Source organism: Ovis canadensis, chromosome 1, assembly GCF_042477335.2.
Source record: "Ovis canadensis isolate MfBH-ARS-UI-01 breed Bighorn chromosome 1, ARS-UI_OviCan_v2, whole genome shotgun sequence".
Taxonomy (NCBI): domain Eukaryota; kingdom Metazoa; phylum Chordata; class Mammalia; order Artiodactyla; family Bovidae; genus Ovis; species Ovis canadensis.
This window is the reverse complement of record NC_091245.1, coordinates 107471041-107489199: the sequence shown is the minus strand read 5'-3', so window position 1 is coordinate 107489199 and position 18159 is coordinate 107471041. Positions and strand designations below refer to the sequence as shown.

General features: G+C 49.5%; 2 protein-coding genes across 9 annotated transcripts; one reads left to right on the top strand and one right to left on the bottom strand.

Moving 5' to 3' along the window:
- Positions 1–5: 5 nt before the first annotated feature.
- On the bottom strand, positions 6–7330 carry METTL25B (methyltransferase like 25B). Of its 7 annotated transcripts, none has more exons than XM_069544421.1 (8): positions 6553–7330; positions 3936–4060; positions 3592–3784; positions 3059–3121; positions 2665–2808; positions 1731–2215; positions 769–953; positions 6–344 (listed from the first exon to the last, which is right to left on the bottom strand). In XM_069544421.1, the coding sequence occupies exons 1-8, from the start codon at positions 6661–6663 to the stop codon at positions 223–225; spliced, it is 1428 nt and encodes a 475-aa protein (XP_069400522.1). In that variant the 5' UTR covers positions 6664–7330; the 3' UTR covers positions 6–222. The 7 variants fall into 7 exon arrangements, with proteins under 7 accessions (XP_069400522.1, XP_069400546.1, XP_069400540.1 ...); XM_069544445.1 differs by having other exon boundaries at positions 3592–3699; positions 6553–7318; XM_069544439.1 differs by having other exon boundaries at positions 3592–3744; positions 6553–7308.
- ISG20L2 (interferon stimulated exonuclease gene 20 like 2) lies at positions 6556–12444 on the top strand. Of its 2 annotated transcripts, none has more exons than XM_069544468.1 (4): positions 6556–7374; positions 8085–8823; positions 10631–10831; positions 11530–12444. In XM_069544468.1, exons 2-4 carry the CDS (start codon positions 8092–8094, stop codon positions 11641–11643), a joined length of 1047 nt encoding a protein of 348 aa, XP_069400569.1. In that variant the 5' UTR covers positions 6556–7374; positions 8085–8091; the 3' UTR covers positions 11644–12444. The 2 variants fall into 2 exon arrangements, with proteins under 2 accessions (XP_069400569.1, XP_069400563.1); XM_069544462.1 differs by having other exon boundaries at positions 6569–7374; positions 7978–8823.
- Positions 12445–18159: the final 5715 nt, after the last annotated feature.

Sequence of the window (18159 nt, the reverse complement as noted above, 5' to 3'; positions counted from 1 at the left end):
ACGTAAAGATTTCAATTTTTTAATAAATTGAAAATAAACTTCTGCATAATATTATATAACATACACAGGGAGAGAAAGGGTATGACGCCGGTTTGCAGGGAACCCAGATGCCAGGGATGATGCAGGATGCTGGTTCTCTGGCTGAGGAGGCAAAGACTGCCTCCTAGCGTGGTGCCTGGCAGTTTCAGATGGGGGCTGAGCTGCGCCCTTCCTCTGCCTGCGTCAGCTGTCTTCAGTCTCCAGAAAAGACAAGGCCTCACCCAGAGGCCCTTTGGTGGCCACCAGAACCAGGTTTCTTGGAGAGAGTTCGGGACTGAAGATGGGTAGGAGCTCAGCGTGGAAGCCTGTGAGAAAGGCAGGGCTACTCAGGAGAGAAACGAAACAAACTCGTAGCCACTTCCTGCCTGACCTCTAGGCATAGCTCCTCTCCGCACAGGAGAGGCCCAAGGGGATCTAAGGAAACCCCGCTTTCTACCAGGAACATGAGTGCCCGAGACGCTGACTTGGGAGGAGGTAAGCCTCAGCACGTTGGAGGGATGCTGGCTTAAGATGCACCTCAGGGATGTTTCACCTATCCTATGGTGACAGGCATCCAGGTTCAGCAGGAATTTGCATTAACAGGCCCCCCCAACCCCCATCTGATGCTGAAACAGCTATTGGTCCTAGAATCACCATGGTGATGGGCCAAGTCCCAGCAGGTGTAGGGGCAGGGACCTGAAGGAGACCCCTAGAGCTCTAGCCCCGGGTCCCTGGTGTAGGCCCCCTCACCCTGCTCCTGAAGGTAGAGCAGCCGGTCCAGTAGAATCAGAGTCTCCACCAGTGGGGCCAGCAGCAGGGCCAGGCTGAAGAAGGCCACCACACGGTTCTCCTGGGCCTGGTGAGCTTGAAGGGCAGCCACGTTCAGTGGCAGGTGGGGGTCCAGCCCCACCCGCTGTAGCCCCCGCTGCACATATCTGTTGGGTCAGTCATAGACAGCACTCAGCTTAGAAAGTCACTCCATTCAAACTGTTTCTAATTCAATTCCAGCTCTGCTTTTCTACCTTAAGGTGTATTTAAATATACATGTTTATTTATTTGGCTGTGCTGGGTCTTGGTTGTGGCATGTGGGGTCTAGTTTCCTGACCAGGGATCGAACCTGGGACCCTGCGGGAGTGCCACTGGAACACCAAAGGAGTCCCTTAAGACGCAATTTTATTTAAAGAGTTTTCTGGCTGTGATCTGTCCATTCAATAGCAAATCAATCCAAAAACTTATTTTTAGACAAACCTGTCCAATTATTTGGGCTTCCCAGGTGGCACTAATGGTAAAGAACCCACCTGCCAATGCAGGAGACTAAGAGATGTGGGGTTCGATCCCTGGGTCGGGAAGATCCCCTGGAGGATGGCATGGCAACCCACTCCAGTATTCTTGCCTGGAGAATCCCACGGACAGGAGCCTGGTGGGCTACAGTCCATAGCATTGCAAAAAGTCAGACATGAGGCGACTTAGCATGCACACATGTCCAATTACTTAGCCGTATTTTATAATTCCAAAAATTTGATAAGAGTGACAACTGCCTTTTAAAGAAAATCTGAAGCTGTCTCAGAACTCAGTCACTACCCCCTCCCTCAACCCAGCACATCTAGATTTTCTTTAGGACACGCTAACAAGTGAGGGTGGGAGGGGAATCATACCCCAGTAGGTGATGCCCCCCATCTCACCACCACCCCCTCCCCATCCCCCAGCCTCACTCTTCAATCTTGAGCTCGTGGACCCTGGGAATTCCCTGCACGCCTGGCCGCCGGAGCTCAGGCTGGGCACACCGGATGACGGTCTCCAGTGCCGCGCGGTAGCAGTGGGTTCGGAGGCTGGGGCCTGCTTTCTGTAGCCGCTCAGCATACTCCTCCAGGGCATGGCAGGCCCCCTCCCGAAGCCTGTAGGGCAGTTCATAGCCGGGCAGCCCAGCCACCCACTGACTCAGTGGGTAGCCACCAGGGTCACTCAACTTCATGTAGCAGCAGCCCACTGAAGCCAGGGCCACCACCTCAGGGCAGCAGGAGAAGTGCCTCAGCAAGGCCACACTCAGGTCCCCACAGGCGTGGAGGCCCGTCAGCAGCAGGCGGGCCCCGCTCTGAGGGGAGGTCTCCAGCGGAAGCAGGAGCTCCTCACACAGGGTCGTGGGGTCCACCCACCTAACCACGTGGTGTGGGGGGTGGCGAGGGCCAGTCTGGACCACCTGTGGAGGTAGGATAGAACAAAGGCAGATGGGAGGCCTGTTTCCTGTCCATACGCCACCTCAGGCCACAGGAAGGGATCTGTCCTGAGTTCCTTACCAAGGAGGAAGGTGGGACAGCAGCTGGGGCAGAGGAAATGGGGTAGATTCTGCGTTGGTCATTACTAACTGCAAATCTTTTCATCTCTGAGTACCAGCTGCCTCATTTGTAATGAGGCTGATATCTGATTGGCCACTTTGTACAGGTGGCTGTGAGAAGGATGTATCGGTGTAGAAAGCACTTTTTAACTAGAAAGTGCCTTTAAGATGAGGCTTTGGTGAAGGAGGTAGCAGAAACAGGGACACACCACCTCGAGCTGAGACACTTAAAAGAGAGAATTCAGCCTTGATGCCTAGTTTCAGCCAAGTCAGTCCTGGTCTCATGGTCCTGGCTGCAGGAAGGGCTGGTCTACCTTTGGGTTCCTCTTCTCCTCTTTCTCCAGAGTCTGTAGGAGCTCCTGGTCTAGGCGCTGGGCTCTCTCCACCAGTCTCTGATCCCCTTCAATGCTCTTTACCATCAGCCCCAGCCCCAGGGACATGAAGCGGGAGAGATGGCCCTGGAGTCAAGAGAAGGGGGTTAAAGACAGTCCTGTTCAGGGTCCCCTACATAGTCCCCATCCCTATCTATGGTTTGGACACTTGGGTACCAGGCCCCCAGAGGCTTAAATTCTACCCAGCTTACTTCCTGCGCTCCTTATTACCTGCACCTCTGGGCACGTGGCCTGACAACCCACCTTCTAGTTGTTTTATCCCCATGACCACAAAAAACACAAAAAACAAAAGCAGACTATTATGGGTCTGGCTCACCTGGCCTGAGCCTACATCCACAACCTGGGTGCAGCCTGTGAGGTCACTCAGCTTCTTCACCAGCTGAAAGCAGAGGGAACAAAGGCCCCTGGCCATTGGTTGTTGGCTCCCAGGGCAAACACTCATAAGGAGAGCAGGGAGCAGCTGAGGATGGCAGAGGAAGACGGGTAGAGGGTGCCATGGGAGAGACAAGAGACATGGAAACCAAAACAGGGTGTGCTGACCCCAGGCTCAGGCTACTGTCTTTGCTCCTCTCAGAACAGTGATTCAGTCCCCACAGAACAAGAGCCCTGGGTGACGCCATCAGCAGATTGTGAAGATTATCAGAACAAGAATAAGACAATGATTCAACTATAGCCGCCACCAACCCAGCAAAAGGATGAAGATAGGATTATAGTACATCTGCCAAGGAAGGGACCTTCCAGGGCCTCTGGTCCTATAGGTGATAAAAGGTGCCCAAACCTTTGTAACCCATAGGCTTAAGGAGTCCCCAAGGCCCCCAGATACTACCTGAACCCCAGCCATCTCCTCACCTCTCCCAGCCTCCGAATCTCATGCTGCTTCTTGGGCCTGACATGTTTCCGGAATGGAGCTGTCAGTCGGGAACTCTGGCTGGGATTCTCCAGGAACTCTGAGGGGGTCTGAAACCCAGGCGTCCGGGTAAAGGCCAGGGCATAGGCTGTGGACTTCAGGGCCAGCAGGGTGAGTGGCCACACCGACCTGTACCTGAGATAGCCCGCCCAGGCCCCCAGTGAATAGTCCCATTGCATCCTGAGTGTGCCAGCCTACAACCCAGGAAGCCCTCGTGAGACTGAGCGATGGCTCCCTGCAGGGCTCAGCTCCGAGTCCCCCGGCACAGGGTCCCTCTTGCCCATACCTGGCCACTTCCCCTTCCCTGGGCATCCCCAGCAGCAGCGTGGCCAGCTGTGGCGGGTTCAGTCCATCCAGGGCTTCCTGCCATGAGCAAGGGAGTGTGCCCCACAGGTTGTCTGTGAAAAATTCCTGGAGGGGAAAGGGAGAAGCAATCAACAGGCTACTCCCCCTCCCATTCTTCCCTACCCACACAACACACGGCCACCAGCTGCAACTAGCAGGAACCTCTCCTCATCGGAGTTACTTCTCTGAAGTCTGCTCTAGCCTTCCCCTCCTTTCTGAGCCCAAATTGCAATCTGGACACATTTCTCCTTTTAGCAGTGTCCCCCTTATTTATATGTGTGTCTGCCACTCAACTGAACTGAAGGGTGTGTGTGGTTGCTTTGCACCTGCCTCCTTAACACAGCAGTGACTAACACACACTATCAGTATGTTACCATCTAGTAACCTACTGTTACATGTGCCAGACACCACAGATGCCAGACATTATATATGCCAAAATGTTGGTTTTTATTTTTGGTCATCACATGTGACATGTGGGATCCTAGTTCCCTGACCAGGGGCTGAACCTGGGCTCTCTGCAGTGAAACCGCCAAGTCCTAACCACTGGACCACCAGGGATTCCCCGCCAGAATGTATTTTTATTCATTTATTTGTTCAACACAAATTCTGGAGCTTTGTTTAGGCATCAGGTTCTATCCTAAGCTCGGGATACAAGCAACAAAACAGACAGACAAGATCCCTGCTCTTGCAGAGTTTACACTTAAAGAAATTATTTCAAGTAACATCAAGTGCCACATAGACAATAAAACACTAATGAGACAGTAACATAATGGAGAGTTTGAGTGTACTCTTAGAGTAATACAGCACATGTGAAACACTGCATGCTTTGGTTGCCCAGAGGCAGGGGTGGGGGTAAATAAAATAGGTGAGGAGGGTCAAAAAGTACAAACCTCCAGTTACAATGTAAATGTCATGGAGATGTATAGTATGGTGACTGTTGTAAATACTACTATATTGTATGTCTGAAAGTTGCTGAGAGTAGATCTTAAAAGTTCTCATCATAAGAAAAAAATTACTACAGCAATGGGATATTAACTGATGCAAGAGATGGTTAGATAGCTCACTGATTCAGTGGACATGAATTTGAACAAACTCTGGGAGATAGTGGTGGACAAGGAAGCCTGATGTGCTGCAGTCCATGGGGTCACACAGAGTCAGACACAACTCGCCACTGAACAACAATTATTTCATAATATCTACAAATAGGAATCATTACGTTACACACCTGAAACTAAAATGTTACATGTCAGTTCTATCTCCCCTTTTAAAAATTCAGGTAGCAGTAACCACAGAATACTTTAACACGCCAGATACTATCTGAAACATTTTATATATGTTAATGCATTTCATTAATCTGTCCAGGTCAAGAAGCTAGTTAGTAGTACAGCTGGAATCTGAAACCAATTCAACCCTAGAGTTTTGCTGTTAACCACCCTACTCAATTGCCTTTCTGTTGAGAAAAAAAACATTCCAGGAAGATCAGTAAGTGCAAAGGCCCTGATCAAGCCAGTGTAGATGTAGTATAGTGAATGTGGGAGAGAATGAAATGTGATCAGGTTTTAAAGGGAGCTTGTAGGGTTTTATAGGTAATGGTGACTACCATTACCTATAATTAGGATCCAGGCAAGAATACTGGAGTGGGTTGCCATTTCCTACTCCAGGGGATCTTGTCAACCTAGGAATTGAACCCACAACTCTTGGGTCTCCTGCTTTGGCAGACAAATTCTTTACTACTAGCGCCACCTGGGAAATCCAGAGTACCTAGGAAGCAAGAAATGTCACGATCAGATTTACATTTTTAGAAGAACAGTCTGCCTGTTTTGTGAAGAAATGGGAATGGAAGGGAGGAAGCAAATACAGAAATCAGTTAGGAAGCAGTCCAGAAGAGAGATGATGTTGGCTTGGCCTAGGGTGGTAGCAGTGTCAATGGAGACACATGGGTGAATTTGGTATCTATTCTGGAGGTTGAATCAAGGATGGCTTCTGGGTTTGGGAATTGAATAATTCAGTGGATGCTGGTGGCATTTATACATCATCTCATTTATTTTTCACAATGATCCTTCAAAATGGGATCTATTTTACAGCTGAGGATCTGGGGCTAGGAGGAATTTTTATGCCTAATGTTAACACGATAGGGAAGGCGGGACTCTAGTCCGACTCAGTAGACTTCAAAGTTGGAATTGTCCATTACACGGCAAAACCAGGAATTTATTCAATGAACGATCATGTGTGTTCTTGAAAACACCTCACATGTTCCTAGGAAAGTTCAACATTGCCGCAGCAGCATGGCTCAAATGTCCATGCGCTTTATTACTGGACGCGAGAATTAGAAAAACAACCTAGATGCTAGAAATATTAATATTTAGGTCATCAGGAAAAAAAAAAAAAGAAGCTGGGGTTTTTGCCCCAGCTTTAACCCTTTCTTGTACAGACAAAAAACTGAAAAAAACCTATTAGAAAAAAAGATCAGACGCTAACTCTCCAGATTCTCCCCTAGTCGTGGCTAGGTAGCCAATCACACAAGCAGGAGCACCCCACCCACATCCCTGTGGCCTCACGATGATGTAGGCGTCCAGGATGGAACGGTAGAGCGTCACGACCCGGGTGAGGTTCACCGCTAGCTGTCTCCTCTCTTCGTGAGAGAGGCGCCGGGCGGAGACCCCGGGCATTCCGGGGCCAAGACGGTGGCGCGGGAAGCGAGAAAGCAATGAGGAGAGGACCAGGGTGAGAACCACGCGGGTGTGGGACCCGGGCTGGGCTCAGCACTTCAGGTGGTCTCAGAAGAAAAAGTGTTCGGAATCTGGTGCCCGAAGCTGCCTTTCCGGGATTCCAGGCTCGGGACTAAGACTTCAGGCGCACCCCTGACGTCACAGGTCGCGACGCCCCACAGCGCCAAGGTGTCTACGTCTGAGACTAGCGGGGCGGGGGTGCCAGCGCAGTGACGCCACAGAGGCGTCGCGCAGTGCGCTGGTCACGAATAGGGGCGGGCCAAGTCCGAGGTCCCGCCTCCAGATCCCGCCCCTTCCCGTACACTTCTCTCCTCTCCGGAAGTGAGGCCGCGGGTTGTCCCGCGCGTTTCAGTTCCCGTTTGTCGCGGCTTCCTCACACCTTCGAGTTGTACCTCCACGGGGCTAGAGGGGCCGGGGAGCGCCTCCCGCCCCCGCCCCCACCCACACCGCCCCCGCCGCCGCCTCCGCTGCCGCTGCCCACACACTCCGAATCCCTGGCCTCGCTCCCGGAGGCAGGGGCCGTGCGGGTACGCGGGCGCCGGCCTCCAGCGCGTTCCAACCCGCGGGCCTGCCGGCCTGGGCATCGCCGACGCGCGCCAACTTCCGCATCCGGCTCTTGGCGCTTCCGGTCTTAGCGGACCCATCTAGGAGGTAGGTGAGAGAGCGTGCGAGGTTGGCTCCGCCGCGTGCATGGCACCTGTTCCTTAGACTCAGTTCCTTCCCCTACCAATGTGTGTTGTCAAAGGTCCTTTCGTGGCACAAAGACTTGAGTGAGATGCATGTGGAGATTTCCCCCACCTGGAAACGAGGGAGATGAGTGCCTGAATTTGTATCTCCACTCGTGAGACCCGCGTGAGGATGCTAGGGTAATCCAGAGATCAGCTTTGCCAAACCTGTCACTGCCTTTGAGCATACCTAGACGTTCCCTCCATGGGTAGATGATAGAGTTCACCTATTCTGGCGTTGTAGATCGCTGTTTCAGCTAGTTGGCCCTGCGACCCCCATAAGTTTACAAATGTGACTGAGACCTAGAGAGGAGACCTGGCCTTCCTATTCACCAATTCACCCAGCTGGTGAATTGTGGAGCTTTCTAGAATCCAGGCTTCCTGGTTCAGAATGAAGTTCTTCTTCCGTCATATCACATTATTTGAGAGGTTACTCTGATGTCTTTCCCCTCTCTTAAGTCCTGCAAAGATGGGTCTTATTGATTCCCAAGGCTATGGGCTCCGTTATCAGGATCGTTTTCTTCCCTAGGGTATGCTGCAAACCTCCAAATGCTGGTCTGTGGGATTCAGCAGATGAGTCTTCTATCTTCCTCTCATCTGTAAGCTGTTCTTCCCAACTGTTCTCTCACCATCCAGTGTCATCATGTCTACCTTACTCCTCAATCTGGATTTTGGCGAGCCTCCCCCCAAAAAGGCATTAGAGGGAAATGCCAAGCACCGAAAATTTGTCAAGAAGCGGCGACTCTTGGAACGGAAAGGCTTCCTCAATAAGAAGAAGCAGCCCCCTAGCAAGGTGCCTAAGCTGCACTCAGAACCTTCAAAGAAAGGGGAAACTCCCAGGGTAGATGGCACTTGGAAGGCCACTCCCCTTCCAAAGAAGACAACAGCTGCCTCCAGCAGTGGGTCAGAGCAGTCCCTGGACAAGAAAGCTGCAGTGCCTTGGCTGACTCCTGCCCCTTCACAGAAGGTTGGTTCTGTTGTGGCTAAAGTGGATTTGCTGGGGGAATTCCAGAGCGCCCTACCAAAGATTAAGAGCCACCCAACTCGCCCCCAGAAGAAGGGCTCCCAGAAGAATCCTCCACCCAGGAATGGCCCACAGAACTCCACCCAGACACATTCAGAGAATAAATACTCTGGGGCATCCCAGAAGATACCGGGGAAGATGGTGGCAATTGACTGTGAGATGGTGGGTACTGGACCCAAGGGGCATGTCAGTTCCTTGGCTCGATGTAGCATTGTCAACTACGACGGAGATGTGCTTTATGATGAGTACATCCTGCCCCCTTGCCACATTGTGGACTACCGGACCAGATGGAGTGGTATCCGGAAGCAGCACATGGTGAATGCTACGCCCTTCAAGATTGCTCGGAACCAGGTAAGAGGCGTGAGGGATGGTGGTAGCAGCGAAGCAGATAGGGTGAAGTCCAAATCATTTTTCAGCAAAGGATATCACTCTGGGAAGGCACCAAAGGATTGTGGAGGGAGGGTTGGAGTGGATGGAGTAGCAGATAAAGAAGGCTTTTCTTTGGGGATGAAGAGTGGTAAGAACCTGGAAACTTAAAAATAGCTGGTGTAATAAACTGTGTTAGATCTGTTTTAGATCCCAAGTGGAATCCTCATCTGGATAGTTGGGACTCTGCTAGAAAAACAGCAACCCATGATGGACAGAGTAGCAGGCATGAATGCCAAGGGGAAAGGGTTCAACTTGAGAATACCTTGTAGAAGTGGGTCTAGGGTTGAGAACAGAGAGGTGGAGGGCACTTCCCAAGCAAGAAGTGGTCTGTGGCAGTGTGGAAAGTTGGTGGATAACTGGAACAGGCAGCCTGCAATGAAGGGGGTAAAAGACACAGGGCTGGTATGTTGGGGTTCTCATCTCATTCACTGAGCAATCCTAGCCACTGTAAGCTCTGCTGGAAACTGGAGGCACGCTGAATGAACAGGGGAAGGGGAAAGGAGCTGCTGGTCTTGGAAGGCCTCCAGAGGGCACCCTTGGTCCACTTTGTAATTTCAGCTCTACATTCTTTGTCTTGTCTAGACACACTGTTCCAGTAATCTCTCATATGCCAGAGCAGTCATTTGGAGGAATTTCATCAGAGGTAGAACAGCTAGATTTTAGAAAGAAAATGAAGAGTGAAGAACATCCTGTGCACCCTCAGGGGCATAGCTGAGCAAAGGCTCGGGAGAGTCAGAAGATCAGGTGGCTCTGAAACAGCACATCCACTTAGCTTTAATGAAGGCTGTGTGTTGAAATTAATGCAAAGTAAAGGTGTTAGTGGTCAGCAAACTGTAGGGGCAACTAAATACCAAGTTGATTAGACTATATCTGGTTTTCGTCATAAGAATCAGTGCCCAAGCTGGGGTATGAGACCAAGGTACATTCAGATGAGTCTGTACCCTTCCAAAGGGTCCCATTGGGAGGCCAGGCATTGATTCCAGGCCTGTTAACTCTTTCGCAGTCTGTTTGGAACCCCATTTTGGTAATGGCCCTCCGAGTTCATGGCATATTCTTTATCGTCCTCATTGGAAGTGAGTCTTTATCTTTTTTTAGGGGGTGGGGCATACCTCGAGGCTTGTGAGATCTTTGTTCTGTAACCGGGGATCAAACCTGGTCCCCCTGGCAGTGAGAGTGCTGAGTCCTAACCGCTGGACTGCCAATTCTTAATTCCCAATTTTTAATTTTTTATAGCTTGTAGGCCCTTTGAGAATCTGATGAAAGCCATAGATTCCCTCCCAAAAAACAAACACAGAAACATGCATATCAATTTGCATATAATTGGGGCTTCCATTACCTCCCTGGAGCCCATCTTTACAGTATTTGTCCCAGCCTGTATCTAAGGCCAACGTAACAATTATGGTTAAAGAACTTCAAGTATCAAGCCAGGACTGAACTAGGTAATTACATGAACATCACATTGAGGTAGAAATTAATGTGACGATAAGGAACCACTGGCTAGGTATGTCCAAACGGTTACACCATGAAAAATGCCTACTTTTACCTCGGGGAGAGGAGATGGATTTCAGGTGAAAGAAAACTTGGGGGAGAAGGCATTTCAAGGATGAGGCAAGTGAGCAAGTGGTGAAAAGAGCCTAGAAGGACTTAGAGCCGTGTTGGGCTTTTAGAATGCAGAGGCTGCATCTGTGGATCGTGCTCCTCACCACCTCCTCTTCCGTGTCTGTTTCAGATCTTGAAGATTCTCACAGGGAAGATAGTGGTGGGGCATGCCATCCACAATGACTTCAAAGCCCTTCAGTACGTTCATCCCAAGTCCCTCACCCGAGACACCTCTCATATCCCCCTCCTCAACCGTAAGGCTGACTGCCCAGAGAATGCCACCATGTCTCTGAAGAGTCTCACCAAGAAGCTGTTGAACCGGGACATCCAGGTAGCGTCTCCCCAAAAGCTGCCAGACCTCTGGCTTGGACGGGAAAGGCCGGCTGCTGCCTCTCTCCAGGCTCTGACACTCAGATTCCTCTGATTGCAGAGAGATCCAGGGGGAGGTGCTCTGATGGGAAGAGCTTTGGGCAGAGAGGCCCCCCTCTACTTAGGCATAACAGTTCTTGTTTCCTACCTCCCAGAGTGTTCCACAGGGTACTTGGAAAAGGAAAAAAGCCTAAAAGTGGGACTAAAACCCTAAGTAAGAAAAGAGAGAAGCAGGTAGTTGTGGTGGCCTAAATGACCATAAAGTGGCTTCAGGGGCCTCTTACGTATTTCATATGTTTGGCAGTCGAAGAGGGGGTGGTCTGCCTGTCATGAGGGTATAGACACATGTCATACATTAGTTAAAGAACTAGGGAAGATGGAAGACTCAGAAGGTCTGTCTGTGATCTGGTCTGTTCTGCTTCTACAGAAGAATGTAGAACAATATGGTGTGTACTTGTTGCCACAGAAAGGACTGAGGCAGACCATAGTGTAGGAGTTGAACCCCTGAAATCAGATGATGAGCGGGGCCCCACCAGAGGTCTGCCTTTGCAGCCCGCTAACTGCACAAGCAGCAGCATCATTGAGGTTGGAGAGCACCAGTTGGGAAGGGAGGAAACGGTCTCTTGTAGCCTCATGCTCTTTTCTTCCTCCCTTGTTCAGGCTGGGAAAAGTGGACATTCCTCAGTGGAAGATGCTCAGGCCACCATGGAGCTGTACAAGTTGGTTGAAGTTGAATGGGAGCAGCACCTGGCCCAGAATCCCCCTAAAGACTAGCGCCAGCGGGGACACCGGCGATGTAGGCAGGCGGAAGCAGCACCACACCCAGGACGGGGCAGTCTGCCACGGACCGCTCCACCAGCTCCATGCCTTTGGCAGCTAGGGGGTTTGGGGAGAGGGAGGCCACACCCCAGACTTAACATCCATTGAGGTCCACTTCAGGTGTTGTGTGTCTTGTTAACTGTTACTTGGAAGGAGGACGCCTCCATGTCAGAACCCACCCTTAGGCCGTTTACCTCTTAAATGGTGCTAACCGTGTGTCCCAAGGTGCTTTGCTTCTGGGAAAGTCTTTTGACTTTCAAAGGGCACAGCAAACCGGGAAATGTCTTTTCCCAAACTGCCTTATCACTAGGGTGGCTATGTGTCCCATCATGCCTTTCCTTTCAAGCAATTAACAGCACCTTCTTTCACTCTCAGAAGTATCCTATTGGATGATAACTTGTACAATCACAATGCATCTCTCAGACTCTGCTTTCTGCTCAGAGTCTACATATGGTTTGTGTTGGGATATCACCTGTTCTTTCCGCCTTGAATTCCGGAGAAGCCATTCCTGGTGAGGTTTAGTTCTCCTTAGGGTTATGGGCAGGACAGGTAAGAGAGTGACTTGGAAATCAATTTTTCTGATTTAGGAAAGCAGTCTCCTAAAGTAATAGAGAATTTATTTAATTTAAACCCCACTTACTAGGTTAAAGAAGAATTTTTAAATGTTTCGATGAGTTTTAGTCTTTTACTTTGCTAAACCAAGCCTCTGAAAATGCAAATTATTCCCTTGATAAATTTTTTATAAAGGAAAAACAATTGTGTGGTGTTTTCCTTATAACTTCACATTAAATAGCTTTGTCACAGACTCCTTAGCGCTGTAATTCTGTTAGGGGGGCTAGAGTCTCTGTGGATGACGCTGAATGGACCCTGGTTTGCTGGAAGTCATCAAGAAGCGCCGACGAAGCCTTTGTCTGTGGCCCGTGTGCTCTGTTGCCTTCTCGCCCCACCACAAATCAACAAGCACACCAAAAATGACACTTGAAGCTGCGCGAACACCCTCACACAGGGTATGTGACCTGGAGAGTGACTCAGAGTGGGCACGTGGGAGGGATGGAGCGGGAGAGAGTGGGTGCTCAGTGACGCCAGCCTGGTTGCTCCTGCCAGCTCTTCCTTGGTGGTACACACCCTGATGTTGGGAAAGTGAGTCACAGGTCTGACCCTGTGGCTGGAATCACTGTCTGCGCTCTGTCTTGAGAGAATGCAGACTCCGTGTACACACCGAGACTCGTGCCCTCTCGAGTGGCTATTTTGGCTCCAGAGGCCAGAGTCACAGTTGTGGCTGCCTATAGAAGGGAATTTGCTGCAGCCAAATGAGAGCTCGGACGTGGTCTTGCTGCGGTGTCCTGCACCACGGCATCTGCTTGAACAGGCAGCTGTTGAGCTCTGAGCAAGTTGGTTCCTGTTGAACCCAACATAAGCAATGTCCATGACACTTCACAAAGAAGCGCTAGGCGTTCTTACACACCTCTAAGTGGGAATAACATAGGAAGGCCACACCAAAAACTGGGGTTACAAGTCTTAATTGAAATGAATGTGAGTCTTAATTGCATTGCAATCAGGAAACTAGAAGCTAAGTGGAAAATTCTCCTTTGAGTTCAGGTTTTAGGGTACCTGGCTTAGTAATTTATTTTATGAAGTACACTGTTGATTTACAATATTATTTCTGATGTACAACAAAGTGACTCAGTTATATGTAACAATCATATAGTCTTTTCCATGTTATTTTTCCATTGTGATTTATCATACGATGTTGAATGTAGTTCCCTATGCTCCACAGTAGGACCTTGTTCACTCTGCATCTAATGGTTTACAGCTGCTAACCCCGCACTCCCGACCCATCCCTCCCCGCCTCCCTCCTTGGCAGCCACACGTCTGTCCTCTGTGAGTCTGTTTGTTTCACAGATAAGTTCATTTGCATCATACTCTAGATTCCACATATAGGTGATATCGTATGGTATTTGTCTTTCTCTGACTGACTTAATATGATAATCTCTAGCTGCAGTTGGCTTTTATGCTCTACTTCACCCCCCAACTCAGACACCCTCAGTCCAGCATTGGGAAGGGCTAAGTCTCACTTTTGCTCACCAAAAAGAATCTGGAGACCAGAGGACCTTGCAACCATTTTCTTGCTCTTTTCTCATATGATACTTCCTGGTCAGAGCCCAGTTCACCCTTCAGGGAGCCTGGGGATCCCTGTACTTTAATCCCCTTCTTTCTCTGCCCCTTTGTTTGCAGGCTTCATCCAGTTGATGACAGATAAGCCCCATTGCAGATTTCTACCTAAATACCAGTCAGCAAGTCCTGGTTTGCCTTAAGTTTGAGGCCCTTTAGAGCATATGCACAAAAAAACAAATGTTCTTCCGATAATACTGTTTCCATGTCTTGATATTTTCTAATGCTGAACCCCCTTCTGCAGGTGAGAATGATAAAGGGCAAAAGAATGTGAGAAGTATATCCTGCCAAACATACTGATCTTCTGAAATTTCATATAGTGAAATGATTCTTGGAAGGGGAAGTGTATTTGGAAATTTCAGGTCATATTGCTGCCATTCTCTGTACCCTTAAAAGCCACTGATTGAGGGAATTCCTTGGGAATCCAGTGGTTAGGACTCCATAGTCTCACTGTAGAGGGCCCAGGTTCAATCCCGGGTCAGGGAACTAAGATCCCACAAGCCGCATGGTACAGCCAAAAAAAACCCAACACTGATTGAATCAAGACTCTAACAAGGAATCATTTGATTCCCAGTTCAATGATGATTACAGCTGACAGCAGGAAAGATGAACAGTGCTGTAATTATGAACTTGCCCCGAGGCACATTAGCCCAAGTCCAAGTTTAGAGACAGATTCCCATGTGTGCAAGTGCATTTATGAATATCCTGCATTACACTCTGTGTATTGTTCACAATGCACTTTCATTTACCCTGTAACTTAGGGCAAGTCCACCAAACAGTTGATAGCAGAACAGCATTTTGTTGCTATGTAGATACCAGGCATCAGTTTTGATTTTGCTACTTACTCAACTTGTGCTGGTAAATCAGTTTGCTTCTCAGGAGCCTCAGTGGTCCTAGCGTTAAAATCCTGGCCTTCTCTCCTATCTTTGAAGCCTAGCTAATGGTTGCTATCATCAATAATAATAATGGCAGCCATTTGTTGAGTGCTTCTCTGTGTCAGGTACTGTGCTGAGTCTTCAGGAACGTGGTCCTATTCTCTGTAAGGGAGATGGTAGTATTCCAATGGAACAGTTGAGGAAACTGAGGCTGACAAAAAGTAAGAAGTCTTCCCTAGGCTAAATGGCTGGAAGTTGGCAGTGCTGGCACACAGACCTGCCAGGTCTGTGTCTGGAGCCTCAGCTCTTAACCACTCTCCGACTCCGTTGGTAACACAGCCAGGCAGCATCTGATGAGGTTGGAATCCTGCCACTCATATGTTTATTATTAAACACTTGCTATGTGCCAGGCATTGTGCTAGGCACACAGAAATGGCATGTCCCCCCAGTTGCTTACAGTAACCTGAAGCAGAGAAACCAGTAAATTAATATCAATGCCCTGTGGCAAGCACTGTCTAGAATCACTGAAGAATTTAAAATAGGGGAGTGATGTGATCAGATTTCGGTTTTAGGAAGACAGTGCTGGCAGCCAAATGGAAGCAGGATTGAGTAGGGCCAGGACATGAGTTCTGTTTGAGTAATCTGATGAGCAATGATGTAGTCCTGAATTAATGAAGCGGGAAGGTGCATATGAGCATCACTGAGGGGGTAGAGTCAATAAGATTTAGAGATCAGAGCAAGGTTGCCTTGATATTTCTGAACTACAGTGAATAGACAGCAGTGTTAATCAAGACAGAGTGTATGGCAGGCAGGAGAGCAGGTTTTTGAGGAAGATGGCTTGGTATTGATTGGGTTGACTTTGAGCTTCTTGAAGATACCCAAGTGTAGATGTCCAGCCAACAGCTGGATGTACCAGACTGGAGTTTAGCAGAGTAAATGAGATCTGGGGCTGGGAACTAAGACCTGAGAGATAAGAGTATAACAGTGAGATAAAAGCCTTGGATTGGAAAGGTATATAAAGAGCAGGTCAAAATCGGAGTCTCAGGAAGTACCTGTCCTTAGAGGCTGCTGGAGGAAGAGAGGTCTGAGAGAGGACCATCAGGTGAGAGGACAGCTAAGGAGACTCCTCCCAGGACGGAGGAGGTAGCATTAACAGCATGGACAGCCAGTCCACTGAGAGCAAACAAAAGGGTCTATTTTGCAGCAATTCAGTGCCCTTCATCTGAGCAATGTCTGAGGAGGGCAGCAGCAGCTCAGCCAAGGCGGGCTGGAGAATAAACGAGGCGAGGAAGGAGAGGCTGTGGGCTGTTCTTTCTCGGCTCTGAGGAGAAGCAGATGAGGGTTGCTGTGGGAGTGTGAGGCCTGAAGGCGCCAATACACAAAGCCAGCAGAGCATAACTTGGCTCGCGAAAGGGCAGGTGAATTAAGCTACGGTGGATCCTGAAAGAGTAGAGGGGAGGGATGCCAAGCTTAGCCTTGGCCAGCAATCAGGATCCCTCGTCTGCTGGGTCAGAAGGGAAAGAGGAAACGGTAAGGCAGAAGGCAGATGGAGATGGTTGGTTTTGTTTTGTTTTGGGGGGTGCTTTTTGGCCACGTGGCAGCTTGTGCAGTCCTAGTTCCCTAAGCAGGGATTGAACCCAGGCCCTTGGTGTTAAGAGCGCAGAGTCCTAACCACTTGACTGCAAGGTAATTCTTGGAGCTGTTTTGGGAGGATGGTGGAATAAAGTGATTAGGACCTGGCGACCTTGCTTGCTCATTAAATTGGAGGCAGAATGGTCGGCTGAGTATGAGAGGGAAGCCAAGGGACAGAAACTTAGAATAAAGATGATGTGGAGCAGCCGCTAAGAAGACAGGAGAGTGAGCTGACTGAGAACACAAGGAAGGGCCTCTGAGCAGCAGCAGAGTTCCTGATTGAGGGCAGAAAGTGAGTTTGCAGGGCCCCTGCAAACTGCTCGTCACATTTTTTTCTAGCATCATTCAGCAACCCAAACAGAAAAGTGAGTTTAAATGCTCACAGCTAACAGTGTGTGGTCCCCAAGGCAAGTGCGTAAACCTAGATGGAGACGAGGTTGATGGAGTCTGTGGAGTCAAGGACCTGAGAGGCTGACCTGTTGAGTAGGTGCTGGAAGCCCCCAGGGGCCACAGGATTTCACACACACACACACACACACACACACACACACACACACACACATACATATATAGTTGAGGGGAAAGTTGGGGGGTTGTGCACAGTGTGTGGGGATCTGAGTTCCCTGATTAGGGATGGAACCCATGTGCCCTGCAGTGGGAGCCCGGAGTCTTAACCACTGGACCACCAGGGAATGCCCCAGGACTAGAAACAGGAGGATGGGGAGCTTGAGCTAGATCCTCAGGGATCTGAGGTGGACAGATGCTGCAAACAAGGAGTTGAAGATGCAATAAACACACGGTGTGAGCCTTAATGAGCTGGGTTGTGATTTCTAAGAGGGCAGCTGAGGCATCATGGAAAGTTCTGAACTCTCCCAGCCAGTGGGCGTGGCCTCCGCCACGGCTGTATCCCTCTCATTTTCAGACCTGATTTTTATCAGAGTACCTCTTTCATGCACCTATCAGTTCAGTTCAGTCGCTCAGTCTTGTCCGACTCTTTGCAATCCCATGGACCACAGCACGCCAGGCCAACTCCCACAGTTTACCCAAACTCATGTCCACTGAGTCGGTGATGCCATCCAACCATCTCATCCTCTGTCGTCCCCTTCTCCTCTTGCTTTCAGTCTTCAAGGACAGTTAAATAAATGATTAAATCAAGAGCAAGTGTACTAATGAAAGACAGACATTTTTTTCAGCCTTAGCCGTCATTGATTTTGGCCGAAGTCATTCACTTTTCATCCATTTGTTCAAGAAATATTTACTGAGCACAACCCAGGTGCTGCTGTGGGCCAGTGAAGTCTGCACAGACCTCCCTTGTAGTGGGGATGATGAGTGATATGAAGAAAAGCAAGGGGATAAGGCAGATATGTGTACATAAGATTTTAGATGGTTTGTTTAGAGGAGGCATTTTTGAGGAAGTGACATTTGAGCAGACCTGAAAGAAGTAAAGGAGCAAGTCAGGTAAGTATCTGGGGGAAGAATATTCCAGAGAAAGAGATCAGTGCAAAGGCAGGAGTAATGCTTGATATATTTAGGCAGCAGCATGGCTGGAACAGGGGAAGCCAAGGGGAAGTGGGTAGGGGCTGGGGGGGGGTCAGTGAACAGGGGGAGATATAGGCCCATAATATAGACCCTTGTAGGCCATTGTAAGAACTGGGACTTACTATCTGCATGAAACGGGCCCCAGTGCAGGGTTTTGATCAATGGTGTGAACTGACTCAGGATTTAAGGGACTCCCCCTGGGTGCTGAGACTGGAAGAGACTGGGAACAGAAAACCAAAGCGGAGGTTCTTGC

What these genes read in the sequence shown, in the direction of transcription:
- ISG20L2 (XM_069544468.1), top strand. Translation starts at nt 8,092, where the DNA reads ATGTCTACCTTACTCCTCAATCTGGATTTTGGCGAGCCTCCCCCCAAA. An exon ending in TCAAGATTGCTCGGAACCAG is followed by an intron (nt 8,824 to 10,630) that starts GTAAGAGGCGTG and finishes TGTCTGTTTCAG; the next exon opens with ATCTTGAAGATTCTCACAGG. An exon ending in TGTTGAACCGGGACATCCAG is followed by an intron (nt 10,832 to 11,529) that starts GTAGCGTCTCCC and finishes TCCCTTGTTCAG; the next exon opens with GCTGGGAAAAGTGGACATTC.
- METTL25B (XM_069544421.1), bottom strand. Translation starts at nt 6,663, where the DNA reads ATGCCCGGGGTCTCCGCCCGGCGCCTCTCTCACGAAGAGAGGAGACAG. An exon ending in CACGAGCTCAAGATTGAAGA is followed by an intron (nt 954 to 1,730) that starts GTGAGGCTGGGG and finishes CTGACCCAACAG; the next exon opens with ATATGTGCAGCGGGGGCTAC. An exon ending in GCTCTACCTTCAGGAGCAGG is followed by an intron (nt 345 to 768) that starts GTGAGGGGGCCT and finishes CCTTTCTCACAG; the next exon opens with GCTTCCACGCTGAGCTCCTA.